Source organism: Lampris incognitus, chromosome 18, assembly GCF_029633865.1.
Source record: "Lampris incognitus isolate fLamInc1 chromosome 18, fLamInc1.hap2, whole genome shotgun sequence".
Lineage (NCBI taxonomy): Eukaryota > Metazoa > Chordata > Actinopteri > Lampriformes > Lampridae > Lampris > Lampris incognitus.
In genome coordinates, this window is record NC_079228.1 from 22,001,276 (window position 1) to 22,027,353 (window position 26,078).

A 26,078-nucleotide genomic window follows, 5' to 3' on the forward strand; every position below is an offset into this window, starting at 1 on the left:
ATAACACGTACGGACACACTCAATCGTGTCCGCACTTGGCAAGTTTATAAATGCTTACAGTTTTACACACACACACACACACACACACACACACACACACACACACACACACACACACACACACACACACACACACACACACTATGCAGGCATATTCTTTGCATAATTATTGTACCAATGCTTCAGCTTTGTTAATTTAATCAAGAGTCGTATAACACGTTCTGATTATATTTCTATTTAGTGCAAAAAAAGCTTTGTTTTCAGCCTGCTGCACCTTTAAATGTTGGGCGTGGCCTTCCTACTACGACCCGCCTTTTATGCATAGAAGCCGCGCACCCTCCCCGGATCATATAGTGCAGCAACCTGCAAAGTGATCATAGCTGAAACCGCGGTGGGAGTTGGAACAGCTGACTCACTTTTGCCATTTATGTAAAAACCCCGGGAAAAAAACAAAAACAAAACAAACTAACAACGAAAGCATAATTTGCGGTCGACACTCGTCGAACGCGACCGTTGCGCCGCGGGAACCGCTGAAACGCCGCGGAGCACTTTTTCCTTTCCACGCACACAGCGAGTCCATGAAGACGCGGGTATATAGATCTTCATTTACGTTTTCAGGTAAATAAAACGTCACCTAACTTGACTTGCGAACTTTGTTATCATTGACGTTAAGACCCGACGATGGTGTCAGCCGGTTCCGAGCGTACCAATCTAGAGGGTCCTTCGGTTGCTCGCCGCCTTCGAAGTTTAGCAACGAAACACTCCTGTTAATTAATTGATTAGCGTCAGCCTGCAGCTCTCGCACCCAATTTCAGGAGTTCAATCACGGTGTACCACCTGGGGGTAGCAGTAGTATACTACCTCCTAATACACTACCTGACTCCATAGTTGAAGGTGTTTCGACCTAATTTTCGGGAGCAACAATTAACGGTACGTTTACCATATATTTTTTTTGGGGGGGGGGGTACAGCGAGGTGAGTTTGCTGTCACAGTTCACTAAAGCAGTTGTGTTATGTAATGCGACGGCGTTGCGAAACTTGGAACTTCTCGGCACCAAGCGAACGTAGTTGCCTAAACTTTCTAGCCTGGGCTATTTTGATTAAGACGACATGTGATAAGGCGGACCGATTGTTTTGTCAAACACAAACTAAAGAAACGACATGCTGCTAATAAATACATGCGTTACGCATGGCTGCTGGGGAAACTCGTTGGTACCAGAAAGCAGGGTTTGATCAATGTGTAGTGCGGTTATTACTCGAAAATCCTGAATGCTGATTTCAGTGCAACTTGTGGTCTCCTCTCTCCAGACGTAGATCACAGTGAGTGAGTCCGGCTCGGGGAGAGAGAGCTGCTCGGCGCCTGCAAACCCAATGCCGGGCATCAGTTCCACCGCATCTCGTTATGAAAGCTGGGAAATGGAATACGACCACTACCAACACTATTTCTACGACGACCACGACCGAGACGAGGATTTCTTCAAGTCTACGGCGCCAAGCGAGGACATATGGAAGAAATTCGAGCTGGTACCGACCCCGCCCATGTCCCCTATCCGGACAGTGGAGGGGGCAGGCAAGGTCGGGCTGCTGTCCCCGTCGCTCGAGGACAAACTAGAATGGGTGTCCCAGTTCTTGGGTGCGGACGAGGAGCAGGACCTGGCCTGTAAATTAAGCACAGCGAATGACTCTTTAGGGAACACGAGCTCCATCATCATTCAGGACTGTATGTGGAGCGGCTTTTCCACCGGACAGCAGTTGGAGAAAGTTGTAGGGGAGCGTCTGGCGTCTTGTCCCGGTTCAGTGCCCACCAAAGTCCAAACGGCGTCTAACGGCGCGTCTGCGGTGAGGACCGACCCGCCTCTTCTCAGCAGTCTGCCAACAGACTGTGTGGACCCAGCTGCGGTCCTCACTTTCCCATTAACTGGTGGCTGCAAGAAGCAAGTGTCCTCCGGCTCAGAATCCCACACCGATTCATCAGGTCAGTAAAACTTGCTCTGTTATAAATATGAAAAAAAAATTGCCTGACTTATTTTCGATTTTTGTTTTCCCGCGGTTTATTACAACATTTTACTCTCAGCGGAGTTGATAACTAGGGTCTGGTTGCAGCCATTATCGTTGACTGGAGATTAGCAGGGCACATATAACTGCAATGCGTTTGGCGCATGTAACACATACACATGCAGCAAGCCTAGAAAGCCACGCCCATTGACATGTCTGTTCTCTGGCAAGGGTCCAGAGCACCAGCTGCTAGCTCTCCCTGTCCTTTCTACTTTCTCTGCTGCAACGTTTATCCCGTCCGCGGTTTTTTCGGCTCTCGTTTGAAAATAATTCAATAAAGGTACTATAATGGTTCTCTTAAGATCTTTTTTTTTTGATAACGAGTGGGGGGGGGCAAGCGTTTTAGTAATGTTTAATAGGCATATACTGAATTTTTCCCAATTACCTGCTTTTCCATTCCAAACTCTGTGAACCCATATGATCTAGTTTGGTATGTAGGTTGCCATGTGATGCAGAGCTGGACCATACATAATGATGTGTGGAATGTCACAATGGGAACTTGTTGCAGCAGCAACGAGCGCCAGCATTCCTCCACTCAACAGGCTATAGCACCAATTGTGTCAGTGGATGGATTTGGTCCAGCCATTGACCGTCAATTGAGCCTGGGCGGTAAAAGGAACAGGATTAGCTATTTACGAGGATGACTGGAAATCTTTGTTATTGATTTTAAAGGCATTAGATTGCACAATTTCAGAGAAAACTTATCTCTGCCTAATAGTGATGCGGGGATCAGGGTTTTTTTAATACCTGCACCCACCGACCTGTTATGAGAGCCAATATGCGTTAATTAACCATTAATTAAATACCCAGAACTAACCCGCAAACCTCCAAATTTAGCCCAGGCTACAGCAAAGTGAGCAATGTTGCACTATTTCGTTTTTGGGCTGTTTGCCCAGCACAATACACTGATTACAAGGCATAGCCTATTGTATCTCAGCCTACTAGTGTCTGTATCTAGGCTACTAAATAAACAGAGGAATTGTTCCAAGCGCTGTTCTTTATTGTTGACTAGCAGCAAAGCACCAAGTAACTTATCATTAAAGGCATGAACTCTTTCTCTCTCACTCACTCACACAGATACATATATATCTATCTATACACACACACATACACACACATACCCCTCTTCTGACCAAAAAGTTTTGGCAGTGTAGGCAAAAACTTGTTGGTGAAGCGTCAACTCTCTTAACACACATGTACTAACCAAAACCACAATTGCGACTTGATTATAAAGCTGCTTGTGTGTGTGTTTGAGAGAGTGACGGAGGGGAAGAGAAGGTGGACTAGTAATGCACAGCCTAGCCTATTGCATGCAATGTTTCTGTAAGTTATTTATAATTTAGAATGCTGCTGTCACTGACCCGCCCGCCCGAACCCATGATATTTTCTAGTAAGCTTACCTGAACCTGCCAGACCGGTGGCTGGACCCGCGCATCACTACTGCCTAAGGAGGTGAAGAGGACACTTGCAGAACATTTAATTTAATGCACCACATGCCCCTCCCTCTTGCACACTTTTGTTCATTGACTCTTCATCACATCATTGATTGAGATTACTACTTTTGAAGTAGTCAAATCCACTGGGTGCAATTACTGTTAAAAGTGTGATTCAATTTGAGAGCAACAAAATCTTGGTCTTATCAGTTGGTAGCAGTCAATTACATTGTACATTTACATATGTTTAAAACCCCATTTCCGCTCGAGCAAATGGAGCTGCCAGTGGTCTTAAGTCTGTGGCGCCATGTATTAGTTTTCTTCTCCTTCTTAATTTTTTTGAAAAATTCAATAAAGATGGCGATTAGGGCACAGCTCTTACATAATATACCGTTTTATCTTTCTTTAATGTCATGAAGGAGAGTTTCCATGTGAGGTGCTAACCCAATCCCATGATTATTCACAGCTTTCGTGTGACTGTGTGCATTAGAGCGTGCATCCTGCAGTGTGTGCATTTCTAGAGGTTATGTGGAGTTCACTGTTACAGAAATATTAATTTACCACTGAGGCAACATGCACAAATCTGTAGATAAAAGTGGCTTGGTCACTGGGTGATGTGACTCATCATTTTCCAGCTATATAGTGCTCATTTGCAGTCACCATAATGGGTCACATGTATAATTCCTTAATGCCCTTTTTCCTTAATATGACTTATTGCCTTTTCAGATAATGAAGATGATGAGGATGACGATGATGAGGAGGAGATTGATGTGGTGACGGTGGAGCACAAGCAACAAAAGCCTCGTCGACTGGTCAACAGCCGCAAACCGGTGACCATAACTGTGCGTGCAGATCCCCTCGACCCAGGCATGAAGCGCTTCCACATCTCTATCCACCAACAGCAGCATAACTATGCTGCCCCTTCCCCGGACACTCTCCCCGCACACATGGAGCCCCCCCGCAAGAGGGTGCGGCAGGAAGCCTGCACGCAATTACTCCAGCTACCCCAGAACTCTCAACTTCACCAACCAAGGCCTGGCCACACACCCCTGAACTTAGAAAGGGTAAAATGTCGTGTCAGCACGGCCAGAGTTGGGTCCGAGTCGCCTGACCCTAGCGCCTCCCCTCCTACCTCATCGGAGACCCCTTCCTCACCTCCCTCCTCATTCTCATCCTCCCCCCCCTCCTCCCATCCCCATAGCTATCCCTCAAAGTCTAACCACCTCTTCCACCTCTCCAGTCCCCAGTCCTCCGACTGCGAGGACACGGACAAGCGCCGGGCGCACAACTTCCTGGAGCGCAAGAGACGCAATGACCTCCGCTCACGGTTCCTGTCACTGCGGGACGAGATCCCGGGGCTAGCGGACTGCCCCAAGACACCTAAGGTGGCCATCCTGACGCGGGCCACAGAGTACCTGCAGCAGCTGCACGCCAGCGAGAGGCAGAAGGCACAGGAGAGGAGACAGCTAAAAGCCCGTCAGCTGCAGTTGCTTCGTAGGCTGGCACAGCTGAAGCGCTCCTAAGCCGAGAGGACTTGCAGATGTCACACATACTTGCAGGACTGAACAGGACACATGAAGGAGAAAATACACTAATGTTCACTTTCTTGAGCAAGTCATGGTGAGATTGGTCTGGGTGGACTGTTTTAGCCTTTGTTTTCCCCCCTTTTCATTTTTTTTTCTTCCTGTTGTTGTTTTGCACATCAGCTTCTGAGTGATTGACAAGGCAGTTCGCCAGTCAGGACAGCAAGCCATGGACTCATTTTAGGGGCAACGGGTATACAATTTGGCTCTGTCTCCCCGTTATTTATCCTTGCTAAAATAACTCCCAAAAATTAAAATGAGGGTTTTTGGTTTTTTTTTTTGTGCTGAGCAGAAGGGTCTTACTACATATGGTGCGGCCAGTAGATGAAACGCCATTAAACGTTTGCGTGGTCTGGTTAGAGGTCTTCTTGAATGTGCTGGGGATGGGAACTTCTCTTCACTACACCAGTATTGTAGCGTAGAGATGTTTTTCATGGGATGGGGTCCGGTTCATTCATCGTTTTCTCTGGTAAAACCTCATATTTGAATGGGAAGCCAGTTTCTTCATGTTGCCATCTATTCCTGTGCCTGCTGTGCTAGCTTTACATTTGGTTATAATGGAAATCTTATAGGCAGGGTGACTTGTGGGACGATATTGAGCCATAGAACAAGTAAAGCAGGGTTTTTTCCTCTGATCAGTTAGAACTCTTGTTCAGTGAAAGCATCATTTATTTTCAAGTGTGAAGGACCATGTAGATGTTCGTACCGTTCTGGTAACAGCCTGTTGTTGCAGCGTTAATCTCCAGCGAGGGCGTGAAGAGGTATGTTGGAGTTTCATGTAGGCAGTGTTGAGGTTGAGTATATGCACGTCTAAAGAAATATGAATAATGAATATAATCTCATTCTCAAGCGATGACTGATAAAACATAGTTCAATTTGTATTTTCAAAACCATACTATTTGTGCCATTGAGACCAGCCAAAAAGTGAATGTTGGCTTCGATTGATCAAAAAAAAAGAATCTATTATAAAGCGGCTGATTTACTCATTTAAAGTGTCAATACTGACCATTGGCAAGTTTTGTTTGGAAGTGAAGCCCACTGAAGTGTATATTTCTTTCATTGGGCTGTCTGAAACCATTTTGTAAATTGATTTTTTTTTTGCATTTGAAATGATACCTAGAGAAGCCTTTCGATGTATGTAGACTATCCTGTTGGATGTTTATGTAAACTACTCTTACTGTACAATCCCTTTCAAAACCAAAATCAGAGCTGTCCTACTATATACTCTTCATTTTTTTTGTTCTCCCCCTGTGTCCTAAATCAGGTCCAGGCTTGCTGGCTTTTCAAAGATAACCCAAAGCTTCTATTTTTTTTAATAAAATGATTTAAAAAAAGAGTCAAAATAATATCGATCACACTAGCCACTTTGTGACACCATTTTCAATGCCTGTTTTTTTTTTTCTTGTTTGTCTTTTTCTGCCTGTTGAGGGTTAATTTTTACATGTCAGAGTTGTCAAGAAAAGTTTTGTACTATATTTTCCTACGGAATTCAGTTTCAGTGTGAGCTAATGACTGTTTTGTTAATGTTGCTGGTTAGGCTGTACTGATGGTTATGTGCTGAGTTGATAGTCCTCATTCTTTTTCGATCAGCCTATTGCAAGGTGGCGGCACCTGATTCCCCTGTATTCGTTCCAATCAATGTAGCCAGCACTCGCAAACCTGGCTGTGGATGGGAAACTTGAAGTCCCCATGAAATTAACATAGATATATAAGTTTTTACGTGTCTTGCACTGATCGCCACCTAGATGCGTCACGTATACGACATCTGGAACAGCAGCGACGAAAAAGGGGGTTTACAGGTATTCTTAATGGTATTTTAGTGGTATTTCATGGTATTTCCTTTCTTAAAAACGCGTATATTTTACTGAGCATAATTCAAAATTAACAGTTATGCAACAGCAGACAATCGAGAGAGAAAAAGTAGACAAAAAGTGGAAAGGGGGAAAAAAGGCAGGTAAATTGTCATTTCCTTGGGAAAAAAAGACAAACCTTGATTATTCATCATGCACTCGGGGCGTATGCTAATTTTGCGTCCAATGAAACGCTTTGTCGAATTTTTTATCTCGTTCCCCTGACTACCAATTCTACCGGTTACCGACCGGCGCACAGGATGTACGAGCTAGTTAGCAATAATCGGACTTTGCTATGCTTTTGTTTACGCTAACTCCCACAATCCTCAGCGGGTCGGCTCGGCAGGGGCAGGCTGGGAGATCCGGCATCGGACCCCATCGCGGGGCTTCCCCCTTCCGTCTGCGACGCATTCAGCGCTATTGGCTACTGTGGACGCCAATCAATATCTGCGACAAATCCCGCCCTAGTTTTTTTATTATCATTTTTTACAGGAAACATGCGGAATTCAATAGCGCTCTGCTAGCCGTTTCATGGGGTCTTTAAGTGGATCTGCTGTTAAAACCTCTGGCCGTGTGTAGCCTTGGGTGACCTCAATGTCACAGCTTTTTCCTCTTATGCTTGTTTAAAAAGCCCAGTGCTCCTTTTTGTCCGCAAGCCATACACCAGATAATAATGTAGCCCTGAAACCAGTACTGTAAATGAGCATCGAATGACCTCATTTACCAGGGCACTCAGGAGACTCCCAAGTAGTCTGTAGCTTTCATTTTGGACCATAGGCTGATTTTGAGAGAACCTTTCCTTCTACAATATGTAATCTGAAAAGTCTGGATTAAACGCCTTGCATCCCACACAGCGAAGAAAAGAGTTTGGTCAATGAAAGAGAGCGGAAGACGGAGTGAAGTCTAGTCATTTAGCACATGTAAAAAAAAAAAAAGCATGCCACACACACAAAATGTGGTTGAGCAATGGCTGGTCCAACTCCATTCCCCCCTTCTCAACAAATTATAAATTTCCCTTTATCTGTTCAGCACAAACTATCATTAGCCTTTATTCTTTTTTAGGGGTTAAGCCTCAGGAGTGGTTAGTCTACAGTTGTTTTTTTATTTCTTTTGGTCACTGGTCTCTGCTGTTTGCGCAATTATGGTAGCAGTGGACGTTGCTTATTTTGAGAGTTAGACTATGGTGACTATGGAGCCTTGTCTTAGCACTTTGTTTTTCTGTACCTCATAAACCTCTGTATGGGAGATTAAGTAAAAAAAATAAATTCAATGTTATACATCATAATTGCTTCTGTTTTGATTCAGCATGTCCCATATGTTTCCCCACACACAATGTAAACACAATGGAAATTTTCATTTGCCACAAATAAAGAAAAACCATGACCATCTTAACATGTCTGCCAAGTCTGGTAGAAGTCTGTCTGGCGAAGAGCAGTGGTGCTAGAAACGTCACAGTGGTGTTGGTGCAATAAATAAGAGGGAATTGGAGCCCTGCAGTGTGCGAGTTGTTCATTTGTTCTTTTCATTACTAGATCTGGTAGACCACTTTGAGTCTGATCAGAATATAGTTTTTTTTCTTTGTCAAGATGAAAACACCTGTGTAAGTATGTACACACTACTTCCTTTCCCCATCCTGCTTGTATTCCAGGCTGTTTCCAGGGCAACGCATCCTGGCAGTTCCCGCCATGGCAACAAGCATTTTCGCTCACCACTCCTCAGCTTTCCCAGTTTCCATAGAAACAGTACCAACTATTTCCCCGTTCTGTAATGGCACCTCTTCGAGACGTCAAAAAGTTACTAGAAAATATGATCTGTTTATGCATGCAAACAAGTTGTCATTGTAGCAACATCCATCCATCCATTATCTTAACCGCTTATCCTGCTCTCAGGGTCGCGGGGATGCTGGAGCCTATCCCAGCAGTCGTTGGGCGGCAGGCAACAACATGTAATTTCACCGTCATAATAAACGAATAAACATATTTGGGGACTGGCGTTAGTCTGGCCTTATTCTAATAGTGTGCAAAATACATTACGGAGAGTCGTAAAGTGGAATCATTAAATATCATTGTTACTTTTCTTGGACAAACAACCAGACGACTCGCTATAATCCAAAATCAGTCAGCGATGCCATAGCAACGGTTTGCAGTTGCGTAGTTACAGAACCCAGCTCGTCTCCTCAAACGTGTTCACTCAATGCGCATGTGCGAAGTTGTCAGCTGGGCAACGAGGGGTAGCATCATGGCGGCGTCCGCTCGGGGTGTGCAATGTGCCTTGCAAAGAGTGATGGTCCCTCCTTTAGTTGTGGTCCTTGGGGCTACCGGCACAGGGAAGTCAAAACTAGCGATCGAAGTTGCAAAACGACTTGAAGGAGAAATAATCAGCGCCGACTCCATGCAGGTAAGGACACGGGAAGCGGGAAGAAATGCGCTAGTCCTTGACACGGATGGCAGAATGTGTTTTTATGAGTAGGGATTAGATTCAAACGACAAAATGTGCACGATTACGACATTTAGCAGTCAGATATTTAGCTCGTTAGTGTCAACGCCGTAGTAGAATAGATAAAGTGAGAAGTTGGTTGCTTTGCGTAGCTAAATTTGAACAGATTGCAAGCAAATAGTTTCTCGTCGTTATCCAGTGTGCGACCTATCAAGTTCAAGATCAGCTCCATTCTTTAGGGACGACTGTGGGCCTCTGTTTCTAGTAGGCAGAGAGAGAGAGACAGAGAGAGAGATCTGAATGTCAGACACTGCCATGATTTACTTCTCTTAATACCACGTAAATGTCTGATAATCAGTAGATTATGGTGCTCGAAATCCAGGGTGGTGGTTTTGCTATTGGCGACAGAGCAGGTAAGGTAAATAGTATATACAGGAAGGAGAGGCGACGCATTCTTGAAAAATCTCCTTCCTAAACCAGCCTAATACATACACATGGAAAAGAGGTCATAATGTCCGAATGCACTAAGATCAAAATGTACCTCTCCTGCTTTTAGTTGCATGTTATCTGTCTGGTCTTCTCCCATGTCGAATTTTGTGCTGCACAGTCATCATGGTGAGCACTGACTAGCTTCTACTTACCTTACCCACTTTCAATGCTTTGATAACATGATATTTGCAAAATTGATCCCTGATCATTCAAGCAGCTTTTTCAAAATACGCTTTCCTAAGTGGTGGGAGAGTGGTGACCAGGGTTGAATATAAAGGTTATGTAAAGACTTGAGGCCATGTGGTGACCTTTCAATAAGTACTATATTCAAAATGACATGTGAATCTGTCATTTCTGTTAGTGATGCATTGTTTTTCACTCTGTTGATGATGATGATGATGATGATTTGCCTCTGTTGATTCCACAAAGCAAACATTGAAATTGGTGATCAGATCGATAATGGTCAGTAATCTGTTTACTGTAGAGGTGAAATGATACTGTGTAGAGTGCTCTTTGGAAAGAAAAGTTTTAATCTTTCCAGGAAATAGCGGATTAAAATCCAAGATCATAGTTACAAGGAGGAAGAGGCCTACCTTCATTTTCCTGTATAGAACAGTCGTTTGAAACACTTATGGGTAAAAAATGACTTTGAGGATGGTCGACATTTTGAAATGCATTTTCATGCTATCTTCCAGTGCCGGGTGTGTGTGCATTTGTCTGTGTCTGTCAGTGTGTGTGACAGACTGTGTGTGTCACGGCATGACATAATTCACATCTCTCAAGCTGCATTGCCTCGCTTTCCTCACACTGCGCCCCCATCCTTGTCACTATAGCAATTTAGTGGCACACACATAAAAGGCTGACACTGGTGTGAGTCTGTGTCACATAACCCCCCCCCCCCATGATGCACGCATACACACGCGCGCACACACACACACACACAACTCCAAATCTGACATTGTCACTATAGAGTTGCCAATATCTGCTCTGACAGAAGTCAGGCATGGGGCAGCTTCATGGTCCTTTCTCCCATGTGAATGCAATGCTTTTTTTTCCTTCTCTCACCCTCTGGCCTGTGTGTCCTTGAGAGTGTGTGCCTCTGTGGGGAGCAAGTCTTCCAGCAGTCACCTGGTACGGGTAACTGGGTTACGCTAATAACGTTTCAGCCCAGAATATCTCGACCAGAAGCCCTAGCAGAGGAAGAGTGGCCTAGTTACAGCAGACTAAACCTAGCATAGCCCCACAATTTCTCCTGTTGTTGCTACCTCCTTGTTTGTGTGGATGTGCGTGTGTGTTTGTGTGTGCGCGCGCATGTGCATGCGTGTGTGTGTGTGTGTGTGTTTTGGAAAATGTGGGAGTGAGACGGACACAGAAACAGTCAAAAGGAGTATGCTTATGGGAGAATGAGGCTGTATAGGCTAGTGCAGTTCGTGTTGTCTTTGGGATAGGAAACAGTCTGGTCTTGTTTGGGGAAAAAGCAGCATTGTGCTGAGCCAGTGCATATTCTGTGCCGTGCTACGCTAGGCTAGTAGCTGATAGTGAATGGGCACACTGTGGCTACTGGGAAGTGTCTATTGTCCCAGGGAGAATTGGTTCCCACACTCCCTAACTCTCCTATTGTGTTAATATCAAACCCCCCCCCCCGGCTGCCGCACCAGCAAACCCCCCCCCCCCCAAACCATGGTTCATACCCTTGGCCCAGAGTTCATTGGAAACGCAGGGGGATATTATTCACTCATTAAATGTACATGCTATCGATGGCACACACAAGTGCCTGGCTGTACTGCCACTGAATTAGGCCTTGCCAACAGCGTAAAAGTCTAACTGAGTGCCATTATGTAAGGCAGAGACTGTGGCTCACAAAGAATGTCTGGGAAAGTTTCAGATGATCCGTTTGGAAACCATAGGCCAAAAACAGGGACAGATAAATCCTAACGACACTTTGATTAAAAGAAGAGGATATATGTTTAAGAATTTGGGTTGTTCTCGGGCATGGGAAGATGGGTGAAGGCAACTCAGGCTAACTATTAATTAGGCTCCGATTTTGTTGTGTGGAGACCCACTCTCCCCCAATTTTTGTCTTAAATGTCTTTGTTTTGCCCAAATGTGCTTTGATTTGCCCACGACACTGCAGAAAAGAGACCATTACATTACAGTGTCCTCTTTTTCAATTATATTATTTGTTATTTTTCATATTTACTTATATCTAAATGTAATTACTAATTGTTTTTGTGTTGTGTTTAGGTTGCTCTATCCGAGCAGAAAGTGCAGATTTCTTACTTTTGCGATCCCCACTTGGCAAATTAGTCTGATTGTGGAGGACTTGTTACTTCTGTAAAGCAATGTGATAAAGGTGTGTGTGTGTGGGGGGTGTTTGTGCGTGACCGGGGCAGGGGTTGTGGGAGTCTGGTAAAAGGTGGGGTCACAGAAAAGGGTCCTTCAAGGTCCCAGGGAGCAATCTAACAAAAGTTGGATTGACCATTGCTTTAGCGTGTGTGTGCAGGCATGTGCGACAATTGGCAGTGTTGGTGGCTGGTGACCCTTACTTTAATCAGGCGGGACAATGGAGCATGCTCCGCTGTGAAGCCTGCGACCCGGCGACGCAATCCAAGGAATGTGAGCTAATGGCTGAATGTTGTCATGTGTCATCTGGGCTCCAAGCAGTGTTCTTGGCCCGAATCCATGAAGTAGGGCATCTTAGAACAAGCATCTACAACTAGTTTTGCCTTGTAAGTCACAAAATTCGAAACCTGATGGAGAGAGAGAGAGACGGAGAGAGAGAGAACAAGAACGTGTCTGTTAAACTTATCCCACGCTCAAACTCCCAGAGCCATGTATTGTATCCATCCAGTTCGCTCTCTCTCTCTCTCTCTCTCTCTCTCTCTCTCTCTCTCTCTCTCTCTCTCTCTCTCTCTCTCTCTCTCTCTCTCTCTCTCTCTCTCTCTCTTTCTCTCTCTCCCTCTCAAACTCATTCAATCTTTTCCTGCACTGTCTGTTGTAGCTATGGCTTATCTTCCATTTGATATTTCTGTTTGAATTTTAACTGAGGAAGTGCTGCCTCCTACATAGATGCACCTTAATTGGTGCCTGTGTAAATTAACACAGGTGATTGTGTGTGTGCACGCGTGTGCATGCGCACGTGTTAAAAAGGTGCATGGGTGTATTTTCCGTGCGTGGTTTGTATGCGTATTAGTGGCTCTGGGCTCTCAACGGCAGTCTGCGGGTGTGGCAATGCGTGCTGCGGTCACCGCTACAGTAAAGCAATGAGGGAGAGGAGGATGGCAGGAGGGGTGGGGGTTGGGGGAGGAACAACGTCATGAATGATTTATTAGTCTGGCATTACTGGGCCATTCCCTACAGAGAGACAGAGGAGGAGAGAAAGATGGAGGGATAAATCGTTGAAGGATGGTGCCATGGGGGGATGAAGAATGGAAAAAGTAGGATGAAGCAGTCAAGAGGGGTATTCTCTCTGAAAATGCAGCAGAATAAAGGTTTAGAAAAAAAGGAAGGATGAGACTAAAGCGAGCTTGCCTACATTAAGGCGATTTACTATGTCGGAAATTAGGGCTATGACTAGGGGTCAGACTAAGGACATATTGTACAGTCTCCGTCCTGTGGTACTCTGGGCTATCTGTTATCGCTTTCTTTTCTTTTTTTCTGTCTGTCTGTCTGTCTGTCTGTCTGTCTGTCTGTCTGTCTGTCTGTCTGTCTGTCTTTCTTTGCTCCCCTTTTATTTGTATATTAGAGGAACAGCTGTTGGTTGCAGGGCGTAAGGTTGGACAGGCAGGCGGGCTGCAGGCTGTAGAGCTGGAACACTGAGCTCATTGTCTGACGCGCCATTCTCTTTAGACACACACACACACACGCGCGCGCGCGCGCGCGCAATGCACGTGCACATACACACATTCAATGTATGCATGCACACACTCACACCAGGCTAACATTCATTCCTCTCCCTTCTCTGCGTATCATTGCCTCTGAATTTTCACCTAAGCCAGGCGGTCACATCCACTCCCATCTCACCAAGACAGGAAGGGCTAGGCAGCCGGGCCACCGTTCCATGTCTCGGCATACAGGCTCTTTTTTTTGCTTTTAAGACTTCTGCTTTTTGGTCCGTACGCTATCTTCCTCGGTTTTCTGCTGTCCCCGTGTGTTGTGCGATGAAAATCGGGAAATTGGATTAAGCGTCTAGATTTTTATCTTGCAGTTTTCATGGCTTAATGGCCGATCGGCGAGCTCAAACAATGCTCTCTGACTTGGCTCCATCAAATCTTGTTTTTCTTTCCCCCCCACCCCCGACTTCCCTTCCCCAAAGCATTTTCTCTTCATGTGTTCTCCTCAAGTGTCTCTTCTCCTTTTTTCCCTGTTGTACGCTCCCCTCATCCTCTGCCTGCTTTCCTCTTGGGTCTGCTTGTCCTCATTAAGCGTGAATTTGAATCTTCTGAGAAACTGTTGCATGTTTACGGGCACCGCACCGCGGAACACTCGGTCCGCGGAAAATTCACACACAATCGACGCGTTTATGCATGCATATATGAACAGTAAAGATCAGCCATGCAGTGGCTTTGACCCGCCAAAGGTACCACAGAACATCCTCTTAACCATCGCTTAACCTTCTCTTAAAATCCCCCCGCCCCCTTTCTCCCTAATTGTACCTAGCCAATCACTTCGCTGTCTGAGCCGTCCCGGTGGCTGCTCCACCCCCTCTGCCGATGCGGGGAGGGCTGCAGACTACCACATGCCTCCTCCCATACATGTGGAATCGCCAGCTGCTTCTTTTCACCTGACAGTGAGGAGTTTCGCCAGGGGGACGTAGCGTGTGGGAGGATCATGCTATTCCCCCCAGTTTCCCCTCCCCCCCAAACAGGCGCCCTGACCGACCAGAGGAGGCGCTAGTGCATCGACCAGGCCACACACCCACATCCGGCTTCCCACCCGCAGACACGGCCGATTGTGTCTATAGGGACGCCCGACCAAGCTGGAGGTAGCACCGGCTTTCGAACCGGCGAGCCCCGTGTTGGTAGGCAACGGAATAGACCACCACGCCATCTGGACAGAACATCCTCTTAACCATCGCTTAACCTTCTCTTAGATTTTGTACAAGAATCGCATCAGGAAAATCAGCATGGGACGACTAAATGTTCTTAACCAACCAGATTTGCTCCAACACATGAGTCTTGACTATTGAATGCCACTTACCTGTAAATTGAATATACTTGCCAGTTAACCTCCAATGAGCATGGTTAACACCTCAAAAAGTATGCGGACAGATGATTTTGAGTGTCTCCTACATAAAAAAAAGAAAAAACTATTTCAATGAATCTAAAGAGCTGATACCAGGCGCCCTCTTTACGTCAAGGCACGCCACAGTGATAAGGATATAAAAAGAAAAGAAGCTTTGCAAGATCAGAAATCAAAGTGCTGCTGTCAGAACTGGCATTAAAGTGTAAAAAGTGGAAAGTTAATGAAGTCTCACTGGTTCCTGATAGTATGTGAGGGGTGCAGTATACGGGAGTTTAATTTGCATCAGATAGCCAAAGTTTGCTTCACTCCTGTTCCTCCTGTTTGCATAATTCATAGGTATGCAAATGATTTTTTAAGAACTGATTAAAAAAAGGAAAGTAGTTATTATCCAAAGTGGGGTCTAATTGGTTCCAATTAGACATAAGCTAAGCACTGAGCGATTGCTTTTCTTCCTTAATTTAAAGGTGCGCGATATAAATTTCAGCTCAATCCAGTCTGTGGTTGACGCTATGGGTTTAGGGATATATTCTCCCCCCATTTGGTTTGTTATTGTGCCCTGTGGTCAGCTCTCTTTTCTGTTGTATTAGACTGTAAATTAGCTTCCCTCCTAAAGGTTGCCCCCATGCAGACCCAAATCCCCTTTATACGTGTTCAGTTCCCCTTAGTTGACTGGTTTTCACTCCGGTCCTTGAGTACCACCAGCATTGCTGGTTTTCTGTTATTCCAGGTCGTTTACTACATTCAACTGTTTTATCAGCTATTCCAACCTCCAATCAGGGAGGCCTCATGCGGCATTGCAGGCAACCCGGAAAGTCGGAATATCCAACATCCTTCTAGGAAAAGTGCAATGGATGCGCCACTTGATGTCGGGAGTTCCAGCTAGTGAACTCAGGTGGATTTCAACAACCATGACTTCACCCAGAGGCAGTTTATATGTGGGCCTGTTGTAATTATTACACATCCCCTGATTGAGGCGGGGAGGGGTTTTTGTTTTTTTTTTTGGATTTTTCTCCCCAATTGTATCTGGCCAATTAACCCACTCTTCCGAGCCGTCCCGGTTGCTGTTCCTCCCCTCTGCCAATCTGGGAGGGCTGCAGACTACCACATGCCTCCTCTGATACATGTGGAGTTGCCAGCTGCTTCTTTTTACCTGACAGTGAGGAGTGTCACCAGGGGGATGTAGCACGTGGAAGGATCACGATATTCCCCCCCAGTCCCCCCCCCCCCCGAACAGGTGTCCTGACCAACCAGAGGTGGCACTAGTGCAGTGACCAGGACACATACCCACATCCGGCTTCCCACCCGCAGACACAGCCAGTTGTGTCTGTAGGGACGCCCGACCAAGCTGGAGGTAACACAGGGATTCAAACTGGCAATCCCTGTGGATTGGGATTATTTTGAGCCGACTGCAATCACCCTGGTATGCCCCTCCAATGACTTCGGACAAAGCAAAGGAAACATAGGCTACGATAACATGGGAGAACACGCCGATCAACTGTCTGGAGGGAGCGTTAGCACCACTTTTCTGTACCGGTGTGCCTCTTACTGGCTAGCTATGTATTTAACACCTGTTGCACTGCCAAAGTGTCACAATGCACACCTGGTTGATATGGACATGGGCTATAGCTGAAGTTGTATTCCCGGGTGTTCGCCAGTGTGCAGCCAAAGTAATCAACACAGGCAAGACCCTCCTCCTCCCAAGTAAAAGTACTTCCAGTTTAGTGTAAAATTTTCTTTTTTCTCTATTTTTTTCTGTAAATAATGATGATATATTATTATAATGTAATAATAAGTCAGTGTCATCTTTCAGTTGTAGTGTGTCAGGAGGAAATTCAAATATCATCATATCGGGATACACTGTGTTGTTGTCTAAATTAATGAATGCCTAATGAGAGTCTGTTACCAAAAGTTCCTCGCAAAATGTGGTCTAAAATATTCGAGGGGGGGAGTATTATGTAAAAACTGGTTTTGTTTTAATATTATGTTTTACATTAACAACAAGCAGGGTGGCATGGTGGCGCAGTGGTTAGCGTGGTCGCCTCACAGCAAGAAGGTCCTGGGTTCGAGCCCCAGGGTAGTCCAACCTTGGTGGGTCGTCCCGGGTCATCCTCTGCGTGGGTTTCCTCCGGGGGCTCCGGTTTCCTCCCACAGTCCAAAGATATGTAGGTCAGGTGAATCAGCCATACTAAATTGTCCCTAGGTGTGAATGTGTCGGCCCTGTAATGGACTGGCGGCCTGTCCAGGGTGTCTCCCCGCCTGCCGCCTAATGACTAATGGGATAGGCTCCAGCATCCCCGCAACCCTAAGCAGGATAAGCAGTTTGGATAATGGATGGATGGATTAACAAGCAGTTCAATGGGATGAGCTTCAGTTGGATTCTTAAATATGGATATTTTTGCATATTTAAGCAGTTGTTGTGACGGCAATCTCAGGTAAAATTCCATATGATCATGTTAAAGATATTTTCCATATTGCGCAGCATTACATGTAGCTTAATCGCCACTGCACTAAATTCCCCAAGGGACAGGAGAGAGGGTAGATGGATATATAGTTCAAAATACTTTATATCCTAAAATAAATCTAATTATGATTATGTAGCATTCATGTTTAGGCATATTAGATTTATATTAACTTCCACCTAAATATATTTTGTTAGGTTCTCCAATTTTAAAAGAATAGTCCTTCGGTGAGGTAGACTAATGATTCTTCTTCTCCTGTGAACGATGTGGCTGACCAATGCATATTATTGTATGACAGTATTTTTAGTCATTATTATTTATCCACTTTATTAGCGTATAAAGAAGGGAATCCAAAATAACAGGAAATTGGCGAATGCCGTAAGATTTCGTAAATAGTCCATAACCACACATTGGAACCAGTCTGTGCATACGAGTAATTGTTTCATGGGGCCCAATGAGTTGCAAAAGACAGAAAGCTTTTACCATCATGAGAGAGACGGAGGAGGCTTACTTAGACTAAGAGTGAGAGAAGTTTTTGGAGAATTGGTGGCTTTTACCCAAGATAAGCAAGAGAGGATGAAGATGAAAGGTCGAGTGGAGAAAAACGGAGTCGTGAAATGAAAAAAGGAATGAAATTAGAGGGGAATTTTTGATGAAAGTCTCCACAAATACATGGCCGTGAGAGAAGAAGAAATGCAGACTCTTGTGATCAGAGGGGAGTGTGGATTTGAATGAGTTTGAATAAGCGGCCTCCTGGGGCGCCTCATAGCCAAATGGTTACAGCACAGGGCCACATGGTCGCAACGTCACCGGTTCGATTCCAACCAGCAACCTTTCTTGCAAGTCATAACTCTCTCTCCCCACCATTTCTTGTCTGCCTCCACTCCCACTATCACACTAAAATGCATAACCCTCAGACTGAGTTTTGCACACACACACACACACACACACACACACACACACACACACACACACACACACACACACACACACACACACACACACACACACACACACACACACTTGCTTCAAAATTATAAGGGCAACCTGTCACCCGTAGCATCTCTATTTCTCAGTTGCTCGCCTGCTTTCTCTCCTTCTCTTTATCTCTCTCCATTCTGCTAGCAATCACCTTGTCTTTTTTTCCTGCACTGGCCTTCTTGGCTTGTGTCTGTGTGAGGAACGAGGTTAATGTGTGCTAATTCTTTTTCAGAGAGCGTCCTGTACTCTGTAACAAGAACATGGTGCTCCTCTACAGGCTACTGTACTGTCTGTTCTCCTCTCCTTCCCTTCGCTGCCTCTCTTCCTCCTTTTTTAACTTATTCTTACAAAATTCATTCAAAGCCTTAACTCTCCTCGTTTTGCTTTCTCACTCATTGCCTTCACCATCCTCATATATACACTCCTACATCATTCTATCTATCCGTCCATCCATCCGTCCATCCATCCATCCATCCATCCATCCATCCATCCATCCATCCATCCATCCATCCATCCATCCATCCTTCCATCCATCCATCCTTCCATCCATCCTTCCATCCATCCTTCCTTTGGCTGACGGTGGTGTCGTGCAGAGGGGCTGTGAATAATTCATTAGCTCTGCGGTTCCACCCTACCCTGCGCCTCACTTTTGGCATGCCACAGTGCTGAAGTACAGTACAGCACATCCGCAAGCACCCACACACCACCTTCGCCAGGGTTCACCCAAGGTTATCGATGTCAATAACCAAAGCATATACAGCGTGCTAAACACTGTAATGATGTGTAAATTGAAGTGTAAAAGTCAGATGATTGAACCCTATTTTAAAACATTATTAGGGATGTACTGATACCGATATTTGATATTGGGAATACCAGGCTAAAATAGATTATCAGACTAAAATCCAAAAGCCATGACTAACATCAAATAAAGGGAGAATGACTTGATTTAAATGCATTTTTGGCACTTGGAAGCCTGTATTTTGTTAAAGGTGAGGAAAAAAAAAGATTCTGTCTCAATTGTTTTGCCCATTGACCCCAAACTAACGCTCTAATTCTGCACTCTTCAGCAAAAGTAATGGATTGGATTGGAACTCGGTGTCAGCTGATACTTAAAGATTCGTAGATATACAGTGAAAAAGTGTTATGGGTGCATCCATAATTATCATTCCGGGTTAAAGAGTATATGTTCACAACCACCTGCATGTTTGTTTGTTTTTTGTTTGTTTGTTTGTTTTTTTTTTTACCCCTTTTTCTCCCCAGTTGTATCTGGCTAATCAACCCACTCAGCAGTGACCGGGATGGGCTGGGGATGGGCTGGGGAGGGCTGCCGACTACCACATGTCTTCTCCAAGACATGTGGCGTCGCCATCCGCTTCTTTTCACCTGACAGTGAGGAGTTTCATCAGGGGGACATAGCGCATGGGAGGATCATGCTATTCCCCCCAGTTCCTCCTCCCCCTAGGCCCCCCGACTGACCAGAGGAGGCGCTAGTGCAGCAACCAGGACACATACCCACATCTGGCGCAGACACGGCCAATTGTGTCTGTACGGACGCCCGACCAAGCCGGAGGTAACACGGGGATTCGAACCGACGATCCCTGTGTTGGTAGGCAACGGAATAGACCACTATGCTACTCGGATGCATCTGCATGTTTTAAAGAAGTAATTGGGCCAGTGGAAAAGCAGCACGCAAACTCGAGCAACGAATTTCATTGGCAAGTCATTGAGAAGGGACTCATGAGGGACAGCACTTAGGGAGCATTGAAAGATTTTTCACCACTTTCCTATAACTACTTTGTTGCACACAAGTATGTAGTTTGCAGTGCATTTATGACATAACACAAACTTGGGAGATGAGCACCAATAACATCACCCAACACTGATTTTAACATTTTTTGCAACTCTGTGCAGTCCATACGACTCATTGTTACATCTCTGCTACACTCTCTGTTCTGTGCTGACCCTCCTGCCCCTCTTACCGTTCCACTTTCACCCATCTCACCGTGTCCTACAGCCGGGGATGGGCACAAATACATCAAAAAGTGTCTTGCTACAAATTACAAATACTTGCTCATCAAATGTATCAAAATAAAATACAAAATACTGGTATGAGAAAATGTATTTTATTAAAATACAAGTAATTTGTAATTTGAAAACACAAAAATACATTCTGTACAAACTGATATTGTGGCAAGAATGAGGAAAAACACATGAGACCAAGGCGAGTTTGATGTTTATTCCTCAACTCCAAAAACCAACTGCTGCAGGAACAACCCTGCCCCGGCGAGCCCGGGAACGTAAACCACGCCCCCAGCTCACAGTCCTGCTGGGTGAGAGGCATAGCCCCTAGTGTCCGCCACACAGGCCCCCCCCCCAACACCCAGAAGGGACTCCTGGAAAGAAACTTAGTGTCTCACTGGAGGCTTAAGCAGCCTGCCATAACGGCTGCGCCGTCCCTCAGCCGAAACAGTAGGTGAAACACAGTCCAAAGCCGGCTGAGAAGCAGAACGCTGAAACCGTGAAGACACTGCCGGGGTCCTGGAAGGAGGACGACCCCGACGGGGAACCTGGGCCGGAAACACAACTTTGCCTGCCACCCTGTCCGCCGGTTTAAGCCTATCAAGCGTGACACGCTCCCTACGCCCACCCATATCTAGCAAAAAAACCTTAGGACCCGTCTCAAGAACCCGAAATGGGCCATCGTATGGGGGTTGGAGGGGTGAGGGTGAGCATCATGCCGTACAAAAACAAAACGAGCTGACATGAGCTCCGCAGGCACGAACGACCGCGGAAAACAGTGGTGAACGGGGCCTGGAACCCGAGTGCTGTCGGACAAAAAAGGATAAACGGCCGGACGGGGTCGAGGAGCGGAACTCCCAGGCAAAAATTCCCCAGGGACGCGGAGTGGCTGACCGAGCACCAGCTCAGCGGGTGACGCGTCGAGGTCCTCCTTAGGAGCCGAACGCAACCCGAGCATAACCCAAGGTAAACGATCCACCCAGTTACTATCCGAGAGCGCAGCGCGCAGCGCTGCCTTGAGCGACCGGTGAAAACGTTCACACAACCCGTTAGCCTGAGGGTGATACGCGGTAGTGCGGTGTACCTGCACACCCAAGGATCGCGCAAGTGCCGACCAGAGCTCTGACACGAACTGGGGGCCCCTGTCTGAGGTGATATCTGACGGAGTGCCGAAACGGGCGACCCAGGAGGAAAGAAAAGCACGTGCAACATCCGAGGATGTTGTGGAGGATAGAGGGACAGCCTCTGGCCACCTGGTGGTCCGATCTACCATTGTGAGCAGGTGCGTAAAACCCTGTGAAGAAGGTAGAGGGCCCACCAGGTCCACATGCACGTGGTCGAAACGTCTGGCCGGGATCGGAAACGGCTCGAGGGGCGATTTAGTGTGCTGGTGGACCTTAGCGCGCTGGCACGCTACACATGCAGCTGCCCACCCCTTGACGTCCTTGCGGAGGCCAGGCCAGACGAACTTGGAACCGACCAACTTCACCGATGCCCGAACTCCAGGGTGCGAGAGGGAGTGAATCGAATCGAAAACTCGACGGCGCCAGGCCACTGGAACAACGGGGCGGGGACGGCCGGTGGAGACATCGCAGAGGAGGGCAGGACTGCCTTCCTGCATCACAGCGTCCTCTAGCTTGAGACCGGTACGCGTTGACCTAAGGGCAAGGACGTCTGGGTCACTGGGCTGGTCGGCAGCCATAGCGGAGAAATCCACACCGAGGTGCACAGGACACACAAGCACACGCGACAGACAATCAGCGACAGGGTTGGACTTTCCGGCCACATCCTGAATGTCCGTTGTGAACTCGGAGATCGCCGCTAGGTGGCGCTGTTGACGAGCAGACCACGGCTCAGTCACCTTGGACATGGCAAAAGTTAGCGGCTTATGATCCACATAAGCCGTGAATGGGCGACCCTCCAGCAGGAAGCGGAAATGCCGGGTTGCAAGGTGCAGTGCCAGCAACTCCCGGTCAAAAACGCTGTACTTGCGCTCGCTATCTCGCAGTTTGCGGCTAAAAAATGCGAGTGGCTGCCACGCATTCGCCACACGCTGCTCAACCACAGCCCCCACGGCTATGTCAGACGCATCGGTTGTTAAAGCTATGGACGCCGTGGGTGTGGGATGGGCGAGGAGGGCAGCGTTAGCCAGGGCGCACTTAGCTCCGTCAAAGGCCTGGACCTGTTCGGGAGTCCAGTTGACAGGGTCGTTAGCCTTCTTAAGCCGCAGGGCTTCGTAAAGTGGCTGAAGGAGGTGGGCAGCGCGAGGGAGGAAACGGTTATAGAAATTCACCATTCCCAAGAATTCCTGCAATGCCTTAACAGAGACCAGCCGGGGAAATTCCGCCACCGCTTGCACCTTAGAAGGCAACGGGACCGCGCCTTGCGGCGAAATACGGTGACCCAAGAAGTCAATCACCGGCAGTCCAAACTGACACTTGGCCGGGTTGACTATCAGGCCGTGTTCGTCCAGACGACGGAAAACCTGTTTCAGGTGCGCCAGGTGCTCGTCAGCTGACGGACTGGCCACTAATATGTCGTCGAGATAAACGAACACGAAATCAAGGTCACGCAACACCGAGTCCATCAGCCTCTGAAAGGTTTGCGCTGCCCCCTTCAAGCCAAAAAGCATGCGCATGAATTCGAAAAGCCCAAACGGGGTGATCACTGCGGTCTTGGGCACGTCCTCTGCGCGCACGGGAACCTGATGATAGCCGCGCACCAGGTCCACCTTAGAGAAAATAGTGGTACCTGCCAGGCGTATGGAAAAGTCCTGTATGTGTGGGATGGGATAGTGGTCATTGGCGGTGACGTTGTTCAGGCGGCGAAAATCGCCGCAAGGCCGCCACGACCCATCCGCCTTGGGCACCATGTGAAGCGGCGAGGCCCACGGGCTGTTGGAACGCCTCACTATACCCAGACGTTCCATGATGGCGAACTCCTCCTTAGCTGTAGCCAATTTTACCGCGTCGAGGCGCCACGCGCGCGCAAAAACTGGCGGTCCCAGAGTGGGAATGAAATGTTCTACCCCGTGTTTAGTAACCGCGGTGGAAAAGGCAGGCGTAGTCACCGATGGAAAATCCGCCAGCAAACGCTGAAAAACATCCCCTAATGCTAAAAAGTTAGCGTGTGTTAACGGCCCGGCTCCCCTTGTCTCGCACGGAACAGTGGCGAAAGACACAGCATCAATTAAACGGCGGTTTAAAACATCAACCAGCAGACCATTAGCACACAGAAAATCCGCGCCGATAATAGGAACAGTAATGGTGGCCACTACAAAGTCCCACTCAAAATGGCGCCCGTGGAAGCAAACAGTCACCAACCTTGTGCCAAACGTCGCAATGGACGAACCGTTAGCTGCACTTAACTGTGGGCCGCCGCCTTCGGCCGACCTGTCTGTCTTACCAGGAGGGAGTAGGCTCTTTTGCGAGCCTGAGTCCACCAGAAACCGTCTTCCTGACATCGTGTCCTTAATGAAGAGCAGCTCACTACGCCCGCCAGCGCCCACAGCTGCTACTGAGCGCTGGCCCTGGAGTTTCCCGCCGTCTCAAACGTGCACGGAGGGACGCAGCGCCTCGCCTTGCCACCAAACCGCTGGTGGAAGAAACAGAGGCCTCTCCTGCGCCATCTCCGGGCAGTCACTCCAGCCACCACTGCCGGGTCCGCGTCCTCCGACGTCGGCTGCAGAGGCTCCGATGCCACACTCTGCACAGAGAACCGTCTGGTAGCCAGCAGGACCCGATCGGCCTCCTCAGCCAAACCTCGGCAGTCACCAGCGGCCAGACACGGGGAGTTAGCCAAAGCCGCGCGCACAGGAGATGGGAGCTGGCGCAAGAAAACATGCAGGAAAAGGAACCCACCTTCGTCTGAGCCTAGCAGCGACAGCATATTGTCCATGAGATCCACAGCCGTCCCGTCGCCCAAACCGGATAGGGAAAGGATTCTATCTGCCCTCTCTGCGGCAGATAGGCTGTACCTCCGGAGCAGATGTTTGAGGGCGACGTATTTATCGTGTTGCGGAGGGGCGCGCAACAGCTGCATGGCCCGGCGTGTGGACTGCTGATCCAGCGCAGCGACGACCAGATAGTATCTGGAGTCGTCCGCGGAGATTCCACGCAGGTGGAACAGTGCCTCGACATGCTGGAACCACGAGGCCGGGTCGCTCTGCCAGAACTCTGGGAGCTTCACAGCCGCGGCGAGAACGGCCGGCTGAGAGAGTTGGGGCGGCGTGGCCGAAGTGGATTCACACACATTTTCTGCTCCAAACATGTTCAATTCGGGGTCACCAATGTGGCAAGAATGAGGAAAAATACATGAGACCAAGGCGAGTTTGATGTTTATTCCTCAACTCCAAAAACCAACTGCCGCAGGAACAACCCTGCCCCGGCGAGCCCGGGAACGTAAACCACGCCCCCAGCTCACAATCCTGCTGGGTGAGAGGCATAGCCCCTAGTGTCCGCCACAATATCACATTTTAGGTATTTAGTAGCCTCAATATGGTTCTGACTTTAACCCCCGTACATTGAAAAGGTGAGCTCTGCTAATTTCCCCACATCATAATGAAGTGGCCAATCAGGATATCTTGGAGGTGGGAGGCTGTGAATTCAAGGGTGCATGCTGGGTGGTTTCTGTCAGTCAAAGCGACCATTGACTGACTGAGTGAACAGCCAATTGAAATGCAACTGGGGAAGTGAACAGTTAGGCCACAATGATGCACTAGTTCTTTCAGAAGACAATAAGACTGGGCATTTAGCAGATGCCCTTTTCAAGAGTGATAAATATAAATGCAGTGGAGTAATTAAATTTCTGAGATCTCCAACTTTACAAGCAACACATTGTACAAGTGCAAAAGACACAACAGCACCATTACAGCAGAGTATGATACAGTACAAAATATTAGAAAAGAAAGAGAAGCCTTCCCCCTAATGCCAACAACAACCTAAAAAAAATAATATACTCTTTTGTGTACCCCATAACACTGCAGTCCTTCCATTTCCATTTCAGTTTTTTTTCAGCACAACCAATATCTGACAATCTTTTTTACATTTCAGTTTTAGTTGTTTTTCAGCACAACTAATTTTTCCATCAGTTCAGCTGTTAATTGCCTTCTGTGGGGGTGGTAAACCATGCCTGCAAAGGAGAAGAGACGCTCAACTGATGCCGGTGATGGAAAAGTGGTGTTGAATCTCACAAAGAGTAGCCTGATCAGTGGATATGAATCCAGTGAGGAAAGGTCCTTTCTGGGTTCCTCCATAAAGTGAAGGGTCTCTAACTCTGCTGTGGTTGGGCAACATCTCTCTGCCCAACTGCCTCTCAGTTCCTGTTGCTAGAATTGGAAACAGTAGAGGCAAACAGGGAAACAAGATTGTTATGAATTTACATTAAATTCAAGGATTTTTAATATCACAAAAATATTTAAAAGTGTGACATGAAACTAGCTACTCATTTATTTTTTAATTGATGAATATTCATTTTTGATTATTCATGAAATTGCAGTTTAACCTTAAGACACTGAAGCGAGAGTAGTTTA

The 26,078-nt window shown here is 47.1% G+C and overlaps 2 protein-coding genes across 2 annotated transcripts in view; both read left to right on the top strand.

Annotated features, from left to right (window-relative positions):
- Window positions 1-403: 403 nt before the first annotated feature.
- Window positions 404-8,294, top strand: myclb (MYCL proto-oncogene, bHLH transcription factor b). The gene is made up of 3 exons (XM_056298447.1): window positions 404-618; window positions 1,308-1,974; window positions 4,214-8,294. The coding sequence occupies exons 2-3, from the start codon at window positions 1,371-1,373 to the stop codon at window positions 5,008-5,010; spliced, it is 1,401 nt and encodes a 466-aa protein (XP_056154422.1). The 5' UTR covers window positions 404-618; window positions 1,308-1,370; the 3' UTR covers window positions 5,011-8,294.
- Window positions 8,295-9,158: 864 nt separating this feature from the next.
- The window catches only part of trit1 (tRNA isopentenyltransferase 1), a 49,980-nt gene continuing 33,060 nt past the window's right edge, over window positions 9,159-26,078 (top strand). The window contains exon 1 of the mRNA XM_056298720.1: window positions 9,159-9,317. Coding sequence (XP_056154695.1) covers window positions 9,159-9,317 — 159 coding nt within the window. The remainder of the gene's footprint in view (window positions 9,318-26,078) is intronic.

Bases quoted from the DNA above. Each gene is read 5' to 3' on its own strand.
- myclb (XM_056298447.1), top strand. From the start codon at position 1,371: ATGCCGGGCATCAGTTCCACCGCATCTCGTTATGAAAGCTGGGAAATG. The intron at 1,975-4,213 runs GTCAGTAAAACT...TTGCCTTTTCAG, and splicing joins ATCCCACACCGATTCATCAG to ATAATGAAGATGATGAGGAT.